The 19418-nt window shown below is 33.8% G+C and overlaps 1 protein-coding gene across 1 annotated transcript in view; it reads right to left on the bottom strand.

The window, feature by feature from the left end:
- Window positions 1-598: 598 nt before the first annotated feature.
- The window catches only part of LOC128204625 (receptor-type tyrosine-protein phosphatase kappa-like), a 34376-nt gene continuing 15556 nt past the window's right edge, over window positions 599-19418 (bottom strand). Inside the window, exons 10-20 of the mRNA XM_052906027.1 lie at window positions 8275-8400; window positions 6138-6286; window positions 5318-5453; window positions 4869-4997; window positions 4661-4763; window positions 4335-4411; window positions 3975-4109; window positions 3552-3680; window positions 3196-3353; window positions 2764-2899; window positions 599-2230 (exon numbers count right to left, since the gene is read on the bottom strand). Of these exons, the coding sequence (XP_052761987.1) occupies window positions 2132-2230; window positions 2764-2899; window positions 3196-3353; window positions 3552-3680; window positions 3975-4109; window positions 4335-4411; window positions 4661-4763; window positions 4869-4997; window positions 5318-5453; window positions 6138-6286; window positions 8275-8400 (1377 nt within the window). The 3' untranslated portion in view covers window positions 599-2131. The remainder of the gene's footprint in view (window positions 2231-2763; window positions 2900-3195; window positions 3354-3551; window positions 3681-3974; window positions 4110-4334; window positions 4412-4660; window positions 4764-4868; window positions 4998-5317; window positions 5454-6137; window positions 6287-8274; window positions 8401-19418) is intronic.

The following is a 19418-nucleotide window of genomic DNA, read 5'->3' as shown; positions in this document are numbered from 1 at the left end:
ACCTGTAAATGTCCTCTATTGATTTAATGGGTCATCAGGTCAAAGCCAAATGTCACAGTGACCTTGAATGCGAATAGTTTATCCGAGTAATAACTCGACAATGCCAGCACCCATGACCAACAAACTTGACTTAGAGGTTGGGCCTGACCAGAATGTGACCCCTGTTGATTTTAGGCGTTATCGCGTCAAAGGTCAAGGTCACAGTGACCTGGAACGCAAAAGACTTGTCTGTGTGATAACTCGACAATGCCTACACCCATGGCCCTCAAATTTGAAAATTATGATGGGGGTGACTAGTTAATGACCCCTATGTATTTTATGGTCATATAGTCAAAAGTCAAGGCCACATATCATACTGATCATTACAGTTACGTCATATGTTTTTATTCCCTGCTGCTAAGAAGAAACATGTCTATCTGCAAATATCAGTCATCATCTGAACATGATTTAAAACTGTACCTTCTATCCTTACAGTTTGACTTGTCATAATCTTAACACTGTCTCAAAGATATCCAATGTCAATGACAAATTCCATTGTCAAAATATTATTGACAACATGGCGGTCAAAGGGTTCATAATGATTAACAAAAACTATACACAAAGGGCTGGTTGTGATATTCTGTAATTCAAACAACAATAGTTGTTGGTTTGCTTTACAATTTTATCTTCAATGTAACTAAAACATAACACAGGAAGAGAACGTTTATTGGAAGAACTGAAATACAAATGGAATGCTCCAATGATGTGCGATTGATCAAGCATATCAATGAATATACCCTTATTATGTAAATACAAAATAAATTTGTAAAATTATTTCGAAAATAGATCCTAGTTGTCCCAAATCTCCGAATTGGAAAATCAACATACTAAGCCATAACACAATCAAAAAGTATGGCAATATTCTGATTACATTGTCAAGTTAACTTTGACAACAAGTAGACAATTGATTCCGGAAAAGTCAATGGATTGGTCCCCGTTTAAACCCACGAACAAATAAGGTGTGAAGAAAAAAATGGAATCAAACCAGATTTTTTTCAAATAAAATGGTTCACGTTTAAGTTGGGAACCAAAAATAAATATGAAAAGAAAATTAAGATTCAAACCTCACAAACAGTGAATTTATTATTTAAATGGCATTCTTTGTCATGATCAGGTTTAATAATCTGGTTAATTGGTTCCAGTTTCATTTTGGAAAAATATGAAAAGAAAACTGATATTCTTTATTTTGATCAGATTTATGAGAAAACCCTAGTGAATATGATCTATATTTGGCGTCATCTATGACTGTCTATATATCGGTTATTTAATCATACAAATCATTTCTAGTTCATGATTTGGGCTAATGCAAGTTTTAAGAAAATGAAGGATATCAGGTGAATAATATTTTTCCAAAATAAAAAAAGGCTTCTATACAAATTTATATGACATACTAAGCAACAGTACTACATACCAGAAATATGCAGGTGTACATGTTCCATAAAATGCAAAATATATAAATAAAATTACGTGCCAATCTACTCATAAAACTAAACACATTTTAAGTTTAAAAAGAAAACTCTGACGAAAATTCAAAACAAATGCTCTTTTTCTTATTAACGCTTACAACACCTACAATCATACTTTAAGCTCGATTTATTACAGAAATTATTAAAAAATAAATCGTTATGACATTGTTATTCAAATTTCAAATATAATGTGTATTCAAAGCTAAATGTATAAGGGCAACGCAAACAAAATGGAATATAAGTATATCTATAGTAACATAATGATAAAAGTTATGTACAATTCAATCATTTAATATATCAAAAAAGTTCTAATATACAACTCATCAAAAAACAAAAAAAAACAACAACAGTATACACTATGGTAAAATTAATAAAAGCATAACAACATGCAACTAATTACAAGGAGATTTACAATGCAATGTTTATGTTTATATTGGCAGGTGAAATACTCGTGTTCTGCATAAAGGTGATACAGCATTGCAATAAAAGACCGTTGAAATAATTGTCATCATGTCTTCACCTTGTGACTTAATATTTCATCATATGCCTATTAAATGTATGTATATTCATGTCTTCGTGTCAATGGTAACCATACGTGCGCCATTGTTCCGAGATGGTCGAATCGTTCATTCCCTCTGGATATCCCCACTTATGTTGTAATACACAGCGTTATCTGCTGCGTTCACGGAATGGAGAACACACTCGTAGCAGAAGAAAAACTGTTCCTGAAAGATAAAACTCGTACAATAATGCAATAAGAATTAACATAATAAACAACTGATGAAATGATTTCAACAATGAGGCAAACTCTCACTATCAAAACGAGATTCGACTTTATTTAGTCTTCATCAGATAAAAGCATAAACTACAAACTGACAAATGTCAGAATAATTTGACTCAAGATAATTTGAATCAAGATGCCGAATTTGATAACTATAATTAAAAATATCAGATTTGTAACACACAGATATAGGACTTAAGAATTACAATAATAAAATACTCTTAAATCGTGTTCACCTTGAAGTATATATGACTCATGGACATTCGTTTGATACAAATATAATTTAATTGTGCGTCTTATTCAGTGTACGTTTAACCTTGAACCTTGTGCCTCTTAAAAGACTCATTGTTAATTATCTTCCTTCTTCGTTTGTCACTGTGGTTCCAATTGTATAATTGGGATACAAACCCATTACAAAGCAGATTTTTCTTCCATGCAATATGAAACATCTGTTTGAAGAAGTTTTTTTATATTTACCTTATTTGGAATAGCAAGCGGTCTTCTAGCTCTGACTTTCTGTACCGCATTGACCACACAGACTTCATTATCATCACTCAGTTGTTGAAGTAATGTCGAGACAACACAAAAAAGGCCGCTCTTTCCAGCACCGTTTCTATCACAAAAGGTATATATCGTGTTAGGAAACGTGTCTTAGAAAGTAGAAACATACATGCTTTATTTTAACCCTCCGAATATTTTCTTTGCAATATGTTTTCGATGTTTAATTAACAATGTTCGTTTATTGCATGGTTGAGATAAAAATGTAAAGCACCACACACACACGAAATTCGATTTACGAAATATCTTTATTATCCAATGAGAAAACAAATTACGAATGTATTGTTAATAATTTCACTAAGAAAAAAACAACTAAATTCGAATGGGGGCTCAAGCAAAGTTTGAACGTACAGACAGTGCAACAGTATCGGTCCCTTCAATTGAGATGCGTTGGATACGTCTTCAACCTCTTTGATGAAGGCAACAAAGAGTTCTGGAAACTTCGGAACATTGTGTTTTGTATCCCATTCCAAATATTCATAGTGTGGAATCGTCACATCTTTCTTGGTCTATGTTCCAATGAAAACATACCTTTTCATACACAATTATTATGTTGCAATTGCGCCAATTAATAAATGATTGTTGCTGTTGTTTGCGGGTGTTGGTGTTGTTTACATTTATTTCATAAAATAAATAACGTATTTGTTTTCGAAGTATATTTACAATCAATGCAAATTTGTGCACAATTAAAATGTCTAAAATCTTACCTTTCCTTCTAGTTCGATACGCAGTTTTCTTTTCACAAAGTGTCTTGCACTTTGATCTGTGATGGATCGAACGGAAACCTTACCCTTCTTCATTGTTTGATTGTCACTTGGAAAGTATAAGCCAATCCCCTGTATTAAACAATAAAAACATACGTTCAGATCAAAATGAGATACATACAGGGTATTACAAGTTGTGGTATGATACGGAAAATACTATTTCAATTTGTAAAATTCATACAAACATGTCGCAATGATTACTATGCATAATACAATATATAAAGATGTTATCCCATAATGCTACGTCATGTTTTGAATAAAAATAGTAATAATATAAAATACCAACTCAATGTAAACTCCACTTTAAGGTTAGTGTAAAATACAAATCTGATTTATTTTTAAATATCTGGCCAGTGTACTTTTTACCTTATGCTTTTCCATGTGTGCCTCCATACTAACGATACATGAACAGTTTTCTTGAACAGCAAGTGCAATGAAATCAGCAACTGTGTCCGGCAGAGGTGTTTGCGCAACCAAGAAGCGTTGTTTTGTTTTTAAACTCTAAAAAGGAGATTTGTCTCAACATCATTGTAGGTTTGTTTTCCTTGTTTATTTTGATAGGCCTTTGTCTTAAGCCTCTATACAGGTATTATTTAGTTGTTGTTATTTCTGGGCTTGTCTCTATAGTTTACCTTGTATTATTATTTTAAATTTAATGCACTGGACAACTGTCATCGAGCGATAAATATAATGCACATTATCATGTCATGCAAAGTTTACACTTACGTTGATGTATATCGCATTGATGTAATCAGACTCCCCTGCTTTTAAAAACAGTTTAAGATGCGGTCTGTTGGAATCACCTAACAATATACAGAACCAAACATATACATCATACAAATCATTAAGAAGACTTCAAGGGGCTAAGCTTGGTAAATATTGAACCAATCAAAACATGTTATCACGAATAATTAGAGTTTTAAAATATTCATCTGAATTTATAAAAAGACATGTTAGCAATTCATAAATGCGTTGTTTTTTTAATATTCGATTGTGATGGATACAGTGTACATCTTAGTGAGATAGTAATATTGTCGAAATACTCGTTGTACCTGGTATATCCGAGTGTTTCCTGTTCTTCTTTGTCAGCTGTCGATTCATTGCAATGGCCTGTAATTCCTTATCCGACTTTTTCTCATGACTCAATTGCATTTTCTAAAGTATATTCCAAATGCAATATTACGTTTAAATAATGATATCGCATTGTATACAACGTCGATGCATAGTATTCACATTCGATATTTTAAGAAGTAATCCTACCTGAAACTGCCTCTGTATCTCCTGTTTACTTGATTTCTCCATATATTCACTGAAGTGTTCTCTTCTTATCAACGAACAATCAAGAGTCAATGTATGGACCAGGGCTTGGTGAAGATACTGGTATTGACTCTAAAATAGCAATATTAAAATGAGTATCTTGCTTGTTGTGTGGCACTTTGAAGGACAACGAATGAATGCAAGTACTGTACTAACTACAAGTAATACATCAACTAATGGTGTAATCTTGACATAAAATTGACGAGTGGTCTGGTGGTATAGATACCAACATCTAAACAAAAATATGTTTGGCTCGAGAGCTATATATACTTTTTTTCTACAACTTGAACGGACCCGATTATGATCATTTTCAGCTTACACGAAGCTGTGCTAAATAAACGTCACAATGTAAAACTAATTTTATACAATGCTCATAAAAGTAATAATCCCACCAAGGTCTGGATCATGTTGGGTCTGTTCTGTCTCATGTTGAGAACACATCCCGGGATATCTATAGCTCCTTCTGTCTCACCCTCTTTTGTGAGAATGTCTAAAGCTATATAGGTTCCCGTTCTTCCTACGCCAGAACTGAAGTTAAACAAAACTTATGCTGCATTCATGAAACAGGCCAAATCAGATTGAGATTCTTATGCTATATATTGGGTGTATGTTTTGCTTGTTATTTATCGCTTCCAACGTTCATAATTCTAACCAACTTTCGGCTATGACTATTTGTTTTTTTCATTTTGCGAGTAAATACATTAATAACATGTTGTATTAAGCTTCTGGAACACGTCTTATAAACTTCATAATTGGTAACTTAACATGTTAATAACTTTGTTCAAAGGTATTATTAGCAAACCAAACCGAACATAGATATTTGAATGTTGTCAGCTTCCACTGCAATGTTGATAAATTCTCCCTCAATTTTACAATTTCCTTTTAAATGTTTCATAAAATCGTATGAAACTGATTTGTCGTCAGTGGTGCAGTTGTTTTGGTTCCCGACTGAAGACTAAGAAAAACTCGGCTCGATTGATGCTGCCGGCACAGCAATATTGTTTCATTTGTTTTCCTTACTTATTTCTTGAACTTATTTCGTAAACGTTTACACGGCGTTGAAACTAGATTTTATCTAATCAGATCGACACTGAAGCTCATGTGCCTATAATGTTTTAATTTAATTCTATTTTCATTGTTATTCTCCATCGCTACAAGCTAGGAAATGACCGCTTATACAAAGTAGTTTTGAACCAAAGTTTAATATCAAACCTGCAATGCACAACTACTGGTCCGTTAAAGGTACTCGGCAAGGCATTTACTCTCTGTCTAAACTCTATAACTGATGTGACGTCGTCAGGGATGTCCTTGTCTGGCCAGCTAGTGAACTGAAGATGATGCAACTTTCTTTCTTCGGAATTCTGGTACCATTTTTGAGGGAAAAAAATAAGTGTTTGAAATGAATAACATGTTGGTTTTTTTTGTTATGAATATATACATTTACGACGCAAACCATTGCTTTGCCAAGTAACACTTTTATTATTAAAATAATACCTGATTATATGTCTGTTGATAAGCTGAGATTGCAATCGAAGAATTTTAATGACTCAAATTAAAATAAACTTAAGTTGCAAAAAATAGGCTACAAATTTCTGTTAATTTTGAAAATAACGACATGAACAGCATTATCAATTCCATGGTTATCAATCAGATATTGTTTTCTGGTGGGTAAATTCTTTCGGCGCTTAAGAGCATCTACAGACGTTGACGTTACCCAACAAAGTTAAAACCCTCGGTTGAATCCTAACTGACAACATCATTTAAAAGGCATTCTACTCATGAAAAAAGGGAAATAAGCTATGTTTCTGAGTTTAATTCTGATCAGCAAGAGTTATATACTCAACTTATCATAGTTAACGAAATAAATTTTACCTAGTAAATGTGTTACAAAGTATTCGTTCAAAATGTTTGTTTCCCCTTATCAGAGATTAATACTGCTCAACTGTTTCACAAATGCTACTCAGCAAACAAATTTGCAAACGCTTATTATTCACACAATAGTTTTTTGATGTGCCTATTAATGGTATTTACGCACAATATGTAGCAATAAGGAAGTTTTTGTGATAAAGCGTTTGGTTGTTCTCGTTTAACCTTGATTCACGCACACACACACTTAACTCCTCATCTGGTAAACGGGGAATATTTAAAGTCATACTTAAGAATGATATATTTTATCTAACATCCTGAAAGGAAATTTATTCAGAGCATTGTATTATGTTTACAAGGATAAAATTCCGCGATCGTTTAGAGGCTAAATGGATTGTTAGGCAACTATTTAAAATATATCCTTATTTTGTTTCAGCTATTACAGTTGGATTTATCTGATTTAGCGTAATAGTTTGTTAAATAATATAATGTTGAGCCATTTGCGTTTTGTACAAAATCTCAAGATATAATGTACAACTACCTTATTTTGAAGCGTTTTATATTTAATATATTCAATATTTACAATCCGACTGCATTTCCATTGTTGAAAGCATATACATATTTGGATGAACTCATCATCGTTTGAATACCTTTGATAGTTCGAAATATACGCTTGTGCTTGGGCCTAAAAAATATATTTGGTTCGGTAACCCGACCCTACCTACGGAATAGGCGCCAACCCTACCGTTTTTATAGTCAGTTTGAAAAAAAAAATGAAAAACTGATTTTCAATATGTAGTTTAAAACCTTAAATGCAATACAGAAGATAACTTTAACACCATTCTCCAATGATGAAAATTACATTCTAATATAAAGCTTAAAAAACAAAAACAAAAAGCAACAACAAACAACTACCTACCCTATCTATTTTTTTATTTTTTAAAAGGATGTTACCCTAACCAAACAATTTATTTTTTTAGGCCTTGGCCAAATAACGTAATATTACAGAACATGTACAGTCGAAACCCTTTTTGCGCGATATCACTGGGACCGGCCCAAATACTTTGAGCCTCGCAAATATCGAGCCAAGCGGGAATGTGTACATAAAATAATACAAATCGATCCCTAACCGCAAGTTCGGACCAACGAGGAACTCGAGCAAGCGATATCGAGCAAACAGGTTTCGACTGTATGTGTAGTCGATGAAACATTTGACCTCATTGTGTTCGGCCGAAAGTACAATACGTTTAACTGTCTAGTATGTGTCATTTTTGATTGTTGTTGTTTGCCTTTTCCAGAGATAATTTGCAAATAAGAAGTTTAGATGACTTTTTTTAATTGCCTTTAATCTGTATTGAAAAACGTTTGGTCAGTCTTGAAGACAAAATATTTTCATACGCCGATTATCCACAATAGTTAAAAATTGAACATGTATTCTATGATCTGTTTATTGACCGAGGAGTAATATGAAATTTCAATGTACCTTAGAAAGCGTGAATTGTCTCCAGATAAAGTCTGCGTAATTTTTTTCAACCTTACACACTACTTCTATATCACCGTATAGTTTACTTTGATATTGGTCGGGCCAATATTGCTCGCATTTGGTTTTCTGCAAAGAAATAAATATAAGCTTATGTTGAATACAATTAAGGACCAACTAGATTATGAACTAAAATGCGACGTTACACTTACGGAGATTTACTTCCATAACAATGAAAAACTTTTTAGGATCATCAGTGGAATAATAAATTCAATAGCTATTTACTATTTATTAATTGTGGTACCGTCTGTAATCATAAATGAATACTAAAGCTTAGGAAATGTTGTTGATGTTTATTTTAGTTCATTATTGTTTATATAACGTTCAAATTCATCTGTTGTCAATTCATTATAAAATAATCAATACTTAGATGGCCATTTAAATGAAAATGTTATCTGACCTCAACATATTCCACACCACACCTACATAACACTTGGTCATAAAGGCCAAACCACCTTACCTTACCCTCTACTAAGTTAGTCACCATGACAATCTTCTCAACTTCCTGTTGCCAGACCATTCGCCAGAATTGGCCAAAATCGCCAAGCTGCTTAGCCGTTGGACCTTAAGTTTAATTTTGATTTTATTACGCATTTATATACACAACAAATATTAATAAACGTTAGTAATTAGGTTAATATGAACTGAGTTAATTGACCATGCAATTGGTTGTACACACTTAGATATACTTGTTTCTAATATCATATTGTCAGACATCATTTAAAGGTATTACTTATGGAAGTACGCATTACCCAAAGTAGCAATATATGCATTCCGCTCTCTGAATCCCTGAAATTAAATGTGAAGTATGTTATATGTAATTACAGTTATTGATTGTCAAAGTTTATATTTACTCCATATTAAATATGCAGTAAATTGTTATCCGAAGTAATGGCTTAAAAAATTAGGCTATTGCGATTAGCCATCCCTCAGCATGTACAATATCATACTGTTGTGATGATTAAAGCAAACTTTTCCTTCTTCCTTATGTAAACAATAGTACTGCATTACACTTGCCACAAACACTCTTTTGGAATGTTTATTTCCTCATCTTCTTGTTCAAAACAGTAATGTTTATACTTCAAACTAATACAATGGATACAGTGGCAAGCCCTATAGCAAACTATTTTACATTGAGCCTGATGAGAGGCATACTGTTAAGGCCTACATGACAATAAATGAGAGTCACACAACGTATCAATAAAACAATGATATATAACATATGTATACTTTAAAAGTCATTAAAAGTTATGACGGGGGTTACTGCCTCGGAACGGACAGTGAAATGAGTTTTCTGGGGATTTAAATCACCCAAATATATTTGTCAACGAACTGAAATTTTCCTTTAATTATGGGTGCTGTGTTACTACATAGATGTTTATGTAAAGACCAGATACAATTTACAATAATATTTCCTTTTTAAAAACAACAACATACGTCTATATAGCTTGCATTAATGTAGTCTGTTTCTCCACCACGAACCAAGACTCGCGTATCATCATCTGAAATTAAACAAGCTAAGCTTCAATTACTAGAACAAATATGAAAGTTGCACAACAATGCTTGTGAACTCTGAGCATTAAGGATTGATCGCATATCAAGGATATTTGCAAGCGTGCCCTACTGTCTTTGCATTTGTATAAAGTAGAAGCCGATGATTCTTACTGCATGTACCACTGGCGAGATAAGGACACGTCAATCCTATAAGAGCACAGTACTAAGGTAAAGGAATACGACATAACAGTTCGTCGTTTATACATTATGCACGTAACTAGGCATATGTAAATATTGTGCAATGCACACGCAACTAATTTGATAAGAAAAGATGTGTGCTTACACGGGTAGATTCCCCTGTACCTATTTTTGTTCATGTTAAGTTTCGTTTGTGAATCTTCATATGCTTTCACAAGACCGTATGGTATTTTCTGCAAGTTTTAAATAAAACATTGAAACAAAACATAAACGAATGAAATGAATCAGGAAAATTCGTTTATAATCGAGTAAGAATAAACAAACATCTCAATACGATATACTTGCACATAATCTCTCACTTAAAGAATGAGTAATTCACAATAACGAACATCTAAGGGGTGCACTCTACCTGAAATTCTTCTTCTGTGTGCTTTGAACAACTATTTTGCACATATTCTTGTAGATCTGCAACATGTATTTTGAATTTGCTGACTTCGTTAGCGTTGTTATAATAAACATCACCATTCTCCTCAAATATTTCTGCAATTTCCCTTGCAGAAGCATCATCTTCGTCTGCAAAATCGTAAGATTCAGCTAACGCGAACTTTTGAAGAAAATGCTATTCGTCTGCAATACCTTACGTTTTATTTAACAAGAGCTTTGTAAAACACTTATTCGTGGCATAATGTTAATTTGGTCAAACAACAACCTTGTATTGACCACAACTCAAATTTACACTTTTGCAAATAATTATTTGATGGCATATCGTTAGTTTGAGTTAACATTGCGCAGACTTAACCTTTCAACTATTTGATAACACTTTTACCAATTTCAAGATTGTCTTCGGTTAAAATAGGCGTTCTTTCATTGACGGACCTCTTCGGTGGTGGACTCTGGTAATTGTGGTTTTCTATAATTGTGACAGAATGCAAATTGTCGGAATCCCCATTAGCGTTCTCTCCTTGGGAAGCTCCTGTGGAAATAAATAAAGACTTGGTTGCTTCGATAATTATTCGAAATTGCCATTGTTTTCTATGAGGATGTTTTTGTCTATATAGTGGATCAAAATCGTTAGTAAGTGATTAGTCTATTTTGATATCTTATGCATTTAAGTAAATACATGTATTAAAAGTGTCGTTCGCAAGATAACATATTGTTTATTGCATTTTCATTAAAATAGAATAACCTCATTATATACTTATTTAAAACGTACTTTACTAAATTGTAACAACTTCTTTACATTCCAACATTACTTATGATGAGTACACAAGAAAATTATTACTGACTGAACTGAGCTTATACGTACTTCGTTTGTTCACCGTAGCGTATAACGCGGAAAGGTTCTCAGGTTCTTTTGTAGGTGTTTTGCTTCTGTTGCGAAAACTGACTCTTCTAAAAAACATAGGGATTAAATTTCGGCTCCTAGGTTAATATTTGTAAAATCGAATAAAGATTATGATTATTTAAAATGCATGTAATTTCTCTCACCTAAAACAGGCGATTATATTTCTTATTACCTTCGTCGAAAAAAAATCAGTCCAACAACCAGTATGACAGCAAGAGCTACAGCTCCTCCACCAATGCCTCCACCAAGTACTGCAGATGAGGATGTTTGTTGTTCCGCCTCTGCTTCAATAACTACGGACATTCCAAACGTAAAACGTTATTTAAACAATGTATAAAATAAATTGCAACACAATATATTTGTGCAAGAAAATGGAGCAATTTTCCACTTAAAAAATGTTATGTTTCATTAACCAGCAATTTTAATAATCTTAACACCTTATTTTACTTTTTGATACACTCCAAAGTCAAATGTAATGTAACTGAAAACGAAGCCAGTTTTACCTTGAGGACAAAATATTCCTCTATATCCAGTTTGACAGCCGTATAAACAAATTCCAGTATGTTCAGAACAAACTGTTCTGTTTTCCTTTGATAGACAATACTTCTCACACCGGAATTCACATTGCTTTCCAAACGTATTTTTAATGCATCCATTCGTACAATCCCCTTTAATGTCACATATGGAGTTTTTACAGGTAGTACTGCATTCCATTCTACAGTTAGGTCCATAAGTTTTATTATATTTGCATTGTGTACACGATCCATCTGTTTTACACGTTCTACACTGATCAGGACATTTCGAACAAACTTGAGGGTTCAGAAAAAAACCATTAATACATCCATTGCATCTTGCTTCGCGTGTACATGTGCATCCTTGTTGTTTATATTGACATTCTTGACAAAAGTTATTATATCTAAAATACCCTTCCCGACATTCTAAACAATCATTACATTGGTATTTGTCGCATATTTCACCAAAGTATTCATTATTACACTCCAAGCATCCGTTTGACATGTCGCATGATTTACATTGAGATCCACACGTTTTGCATGGACTTCCCCAGTAATCATCCTCACAGGATATACACTGACCGTTACTTTGATAACATCTTGAACAATGTTGACCACAGGGATGTTCACACTTGTTTCCCCAATATCCAGGAATGCATGACAAACAATTACCATTCAAATGTTCACATGTTGATTCGCTACATCTTTGCATACAACTGTTACTACATGTATATCCCCAATATCCGTTTCCACAAGATATACACTGGCCGTTGCTTTGATTACAAGTTGAACAACGTTGGCCACATCGATGTTCACAATAATTTCCCCAATATCCAGGAATACATGACAAACAAGAACCATTCGACTTTTCACATTTTGATTCGCTACAATGTTGTTCACAACTGTAACCACATGTTCTTCCCCCAAATCCGTCCTCACATGATATACACACGCCGTTACTTTGGTTGCAAGTTGAGCATTTTCGGCCACAAAAATATTCACAATTGTTTCCCCAATATCCAGGAACACATGACAAACAATAACCATTGGACTGTTCACATTTTGATTGGCTACAACGTTGTACACAACGGCTACCACATGTTACTCCCCAATATCCAGGAACACATGACAAACAATTACCATTCGACTGTTCACATTTTGATTCGCTACAACGTTGTACACAACGGCTGCCACATGTTACTCCCCAATATCCAGGAACACATGACAAACAATTACCATTCGACTGTTCACATTTTGATTGGCTACAACGTTGTACACAACGGTTGCCACATGTTACTCCCCAATATCCAGGAACACATGACAAACAATTACCATTCGACTGTTCACATTTTGATTGGCTACAACGTTGTACACAACGGCTACCACATGTTACTCCCCAATATCCAGGAACACATGACAAACAATTACCATTCGACTGTTCACATTTTGATTGGCTACAACGTTGTACACAACGGCTACCACATGTTACTCCCCAATATCCAGGAACACATGACAAACAATTACCATTCGACTGTTCACATTTTGATTCGCTACAAGGTTGTCCACAAGTATAACTACATTTTCTTCCCCAATATCCAGGAATACATGACAAACAATAACCATTCGACTGTTCACATTTCGATTCGCTACAACGTTGCAAACAACTGTTACTACATGTATCTCCCCAGTATCCGTCCTCACAAGATATGCACTGGCCGTTACTTTGATTACAAGTTAAACAATGTTGGCTGCAGGAATAATCAGACTTGTCTCCCCAATATCCAGGAACACATGACAAACAATTACCATTCGACTGTTCACATTTTGATTGGCTACAATGTTGTACACAACGGCTACCACATGTTACTCCCCAATATCCAGGAACACATGACAAACAATTACCATTCGACTGTTCACATTTTGATTGGCTACAACGTTGTACACAACGGCTACCACATGTTACTCCCCAATATCCAGGAACACATGACAAACAATTACCATTCGACTGTTCACATTTTGATTCGCTACAAGGTTGTCCACAAGTATAACTACATTTTCTTCCCCAATATCCAGGAATACATGACAAACAATAACCATTCGACTGTTCACATTTTGATTCCCTACAACGTTGCAAACAACTGTTACTACATGTATCTCCCCAGTATCCGTCCTCACAAGATATGCACTGGCCGTTACTTTGATTACAAGTTAAACAATGTTGGCTGCAGGAATATTCACACTTGTCTCCCCAATATCCAGTAACACATGACAAACAATTACCATTCGACTTTTCACATTTAGATTCGCTACAACGCTGCAAGCAACTATTACCACATGTACATCCCCAGTACCCATTCTCACAAGATATACTCTGGCCGTTATTTTGGTTACATGTTGAACAGTGTTGTTCACATGGATGTTCACACTTGTTTCCCCAATATCCAAGAACACAAGACAAACAAGAACCATTTGCCTGTTTACATTGTGATTGGCTACATCGTTGTTCACAAATGTAACCACATGTATCTCCCCAATATCCGTCATTACAAGCTTGGCAACCGGTTGACTCACAGGACGCACAGTGAGTTCCACAAGCATAGCAATAATTGTTATACAAGTAGTGTCCTTTTATACATTTTGAACAATAATTGCCATTGAAACGATCACATTTAAGGCAGTTCTGATTTATACATTTGTTAATACAGTTTCCTCCATAATACCCGTCTTTACATCCGTAATTACAATAGCCAGAACTCTCACATTTTCTGAATTGGCCTTCTGCACAACACCGACATTTTGAGCACTCCTGTGCACAGACAACTGTAAACATAGTTCAGACAGTTATATCAAATGTGATGATGCTTTTGTTTACGAACTGATGTGAACATTGGTTAATAAGTTTGAACCCATTACCTTTGAAATAATTATGCGTTGAAAATGAAGTTGTAACACCAAAGGACTGTGTTGTTCAAATATATTTTGTAAATATTAATTCAATATGTACAAGACCAAGTAATTAAAACGTGTCTTTCCGTACTCATTTTCCTACTGTAACGTGACGTTTAAAACATTTATATCAATTGAGTGTTGACACTACATGTGTAATTATAAATCAATGAAATCATGAATATTTCCTATATATAAATGATATACTGAGTAGTGGGTCATTGTATTACACAATAAAGGTAATTTATAATTCATCTACAATCATATATACGTTTATCGGTAAATGTTAGGTTTTAAACACGTAATCTGCATAGCGACGTCCAAATAAGTCATTTTGTCTATGTCTCTGTCATCAATATTTCACTCAATTAAAAACAGCCACAATCTGCCATTTTTCACATTGCTACAAATGAACAGTTTAATGCATATAACGATTGGTTTAAATTGTGAAGATACAAAGGGCAAGTTTAGATTTGCAAAACTGATAAGCTGCATCCGCTGGATAAAATTATTTAATAACATTTGAAAAACCTTCCTCAACTTATATTTGAAATAGAACTGAGAAATGATAACTAAATTTAGTGTAAATATCGGACCTGGACAGAGTTTCTCGTACCGTTCGTGTTTGTCAAGTTTATCTGATTTCATTGATTTCTTTATCAAACATCGCGCATAACATAAAAAGGTATAGTTCTGAATTATAGTTAAAGCAAGTGTCCACGAACTTTTCATCTACCCTCGATAGTTTAAGCTTAATATGCTTAATAATTAGTCGTATTTCCTTAAGATATATATGGAAACGATCAACTATTGTTAATTTCTATCATGAAATAATTTTTTTGAATCGTGAATATTTGCTTTCAAAAATATTAAATGCAAAACCAACGTTAATATGAATCTTTAAATTGAAATCACGAGTTTCTGAATCATATAAGACAAAGGAATAAACTTACCTCGTATGAAAAGTATAAACAGAATAAAACACGAATACATTGCACTTAGTTTGGTGTACACTTATTCATTAATCGAAATTCAGGATAAAATTCCAGTGAAATATTCATTAAAACATCTGTATTTCATGTTAATTTCATTTCGACAAAAATGCCATTCGTTTCCATAAAATGACAAAACAGTGTTTAAACACAGAGCTTGTGAGCCAAGTCTGAAATGTACAATGATGAGATCTTTTAAAACGCGCTATTGTATAAACAAACAAGGAAGTTAAGTGAACTAAAACCAACACATTTACTTAATAAAATACTAAAGGATTAAGATTTAATTTCCCTGACTTGAAATTGAATAAATACAAACATTTTCAAAGTATTTCATAATTGCACGATGTATGTGGTATTTTTTAGTATTTGCCATTAATTTTATTAGACACCGTTGCAAACAAGGCATCTCGATTTTATATATAGAAGCAAATCAAATGTTGAACATAAACTGTCAATTTACGTTTTAACAGGGTACACAGCCAACTGTTCGGAATATACAATACAAAGAATTGTATTTGTGTCTTTCTTTCGTCTACTAAAAGCTATTTTCACACAAATATAAAATATGATGATGATGATGAGTGCATTACCACATAGCTATCATGTTATAACATATCCTTAGAGTGCGGTTCCACATAATTTTCATGTTATTATATTTCCTAATAGAACGCTCCATAAAAGTATCATTTTATTATATATTCTAGTAGTGCGTTCCCATAAAGCTGTCATGTTATTTTATATCATAATAGTGCGTTCCCATAAAGCTTTCATGTTATTTTATATCATAATAGTGCGTTCCCATTAAGCTTTCATGTTATTTTATATCATAATAGTGCGTTTCCATAAAGCTGTCATGTTACTTTATATCCGTAGAGTGCGTTCCCATAAAGCTTTCTTGTTACTTTATATCCGTAGAGTGCGTTCCCATAAAGCTTTCTTGTTACTTTATATCCGTAGAGTGCGTTCCAATAAAGCTTTCTTGTTACTTTATATCCGTAGAGTGCGTTCCCATAAAGCTTTCTTGTTACTTTATATCCGTAGAGTGCGTTCCCATAAAGCTGTCATGTTACTTTATATCCGTAGAGTGCGTTCCCATAAAGCTTTCTTGTTACTTTATATCCGTAGAGTGCGTTCCCATAAAGCTGTCATGTTACTTTATATCCGTAGAGTGCGTTCCCATAAAGCTTTCTTGTTACTTTATATCCGTAGAGTGCGTTCCCATAAAGCTGTCATGTTACTTTATTTCCGTAGAGTGCGTTCCCATAAAGCTTTCTTGTTACTTAATATCCGTAGAGTGCGTTCCCATAAAGCTTTCTTGTTACTTTATTTCCGTAGAGTGCGTTTCCACACAGCTTACTATTACAAACTTCTATTTCAGTTTTAGTCATTTCGGGTGGGTGTAATACAAAATCAACTCATAGCCGTATAATTCTAACGAGAGCTTTTATATCGAGTCTGTTCTTGACAATACATTTGTTAAGTTAAACTTCTTTTCAAAAATATTTTTTAAAGGAATCCATAAAAATGATCTAGACGCAGCAATAACATGTTTTAAGACTTCTTTATACTTCTTTAAACTGGCAAAATACTATAATCATATTATAATTGTTATCTTGCACATTTCTGTCTCTCACAACAACTGGACATACCAGATGTTCTATCTAAATGTTTCGAATAACGGTTTAATCAAAAGAAAATAAAATCATTTGAGAAATTAGTCAAGAATATGAAAAAGTAGTTAAAAATGAAAAGAAAAGTTTAAATACTTTCATATATAGGACAAAGAACAAACACATTGCATCAATTCGCATGGGTGCAATTATTAAAAATACACTAAATCTTAAAAAAACCTTCAAAACGATATTTTACCACCCCTATTCCATAAAAAAACCATGTTTAGATAAATCATTATCTAATTAAACTATAATGTTATTATATCATATAACCTCATAAATGTGTTCATATTTTGCTGACACATAAGGAAATTATTTTAAATACGAATGAAGATCCGCGTACCTCGTACGCACAAAATAAATGTTTAGTATACCAATTACACTTAAAATCTTCACTTATAAATGAGATTAAATTCATTAAAAAAACCCATACACAATCAGCTTAGTTGAATCCATATATATTGAATTGCATATGTAGTTAAATAAGTGTAAATTATTTATTTTATGAACAAAATGTTTAGCTAATACTTAAAAAATAAACCAAATGGAGCCTTCTTACAAAACGGACATCAAAATAAAACAAAACAACTTGATATCACTGTATTGTTGAATTACGCATTCGATATCACAATACATTTGGTACTATAGGGTTTGAAATTATGTACACTACATATTTGATATCAAACTACATGCAGCGGTACTTCCTTTTGTAGTACATGTTATCAATGCCGTTACGCATATCACCGCGTTCAACCCCCTGAAGATATTTGAAGTTTTTAAATAAACTTTATGTCTTAGATTAATTTACTGTGAATCTCATTTTAAAACCAATATTGGTCAGCAATGAGTCGAGCTAGTTTCGTCAGTACGTGCTCATAAAAACGTGTTTTTCAAACAGTTCATTTATCAATTTAAGTGAGCCATGAATAATTAACATACTCATGCATATATTACATCCACACTATTCCAAAAAAAACCCGTAATACTAGCTTTTTAAGTATTGATTTTCAGAACATATGATTCATTCGTCTCGATTAAAAAACCCATTTCGAATAGGCAAAAATTGAGTAAGAACAATTAAAGCAGTGAGAAATTCAAACGTGTTTCTATATAACATTAACATCAACATTTGGATATAGCCTAACCATATCCATTACTGAAGGTTGAACCACACTTAGCAAAACCATTGAGTGTCTGACTTACCTCAAAAAGAATGAAATTCATCATATTTTCTCTTATTGTGTTCTTTGTGTTTGCAGTTAAGCGGTACATTAATATATAAACTATTGATTGATGTTTGGACAACATAAACAAATACATACACTTTTGTTTAATGACAGTCGGTAGTTAATGATTTGGCTATATTATTATGCCCCCCTTCGAAGAAGAGGGGTATATTGCTTTGCACAGACATGTCGGTATGTCGGTCGGTCGGTCGGTCGGTCGGTCGGTCCGTCGGTAGACCAAAGCTTGTCCGAGTGATAACTCAACAATTCCTAGACGTATGGTCACCAAACTTGACATGGAGGTTGGGCCTGACCAGTAGATGATCCCTATTGTTTTTGGGGGTCATCAGACCAAAGGTCAAGGTCACAGTGACCTTGAATGGTAAAAGGTTGTCCGAGTGATAACGTGACAATGCCTGCACCCATGGCCCTCAAACTTGACATGGAGGTTGGGCCTGACCAGTAGATGACCCCTATTGTTTGTGGGGGTCATTGGGTCAAAGGTCAAGGTCACAGTGACCTTGAATGGTAAAAGGTTGTCCGATTGATAACTCAATAATGCCTGCACCCATGGCCCTCAAACTTGACTTGAGGAATTGGCCTGACCAGGAGATGACCCCTATTGTTTTTGGGGGTCATCTGGCCAAAGGTTAAGGTCACAGTGACCTGGAATGGTAAAAGGTTGTCCGAGTGATAAC

This window comes from Mya arenaria, chromosome 10 (assembly GCF_026914265.1).
Source record: "Mya arenaria isolate MELC-2E11 chromosome 10, ASM2691426v1".
Classification (NCBI taxonomy): domain Eukaryota; kingdom Metazoa; phylum Mollusca; class Bivalvia; order Myida; family Myidae; genus Mya; species Mya arenaria.
This window is presented reverse-complemented; position numbering and strand designations above follow the sequence as displayed.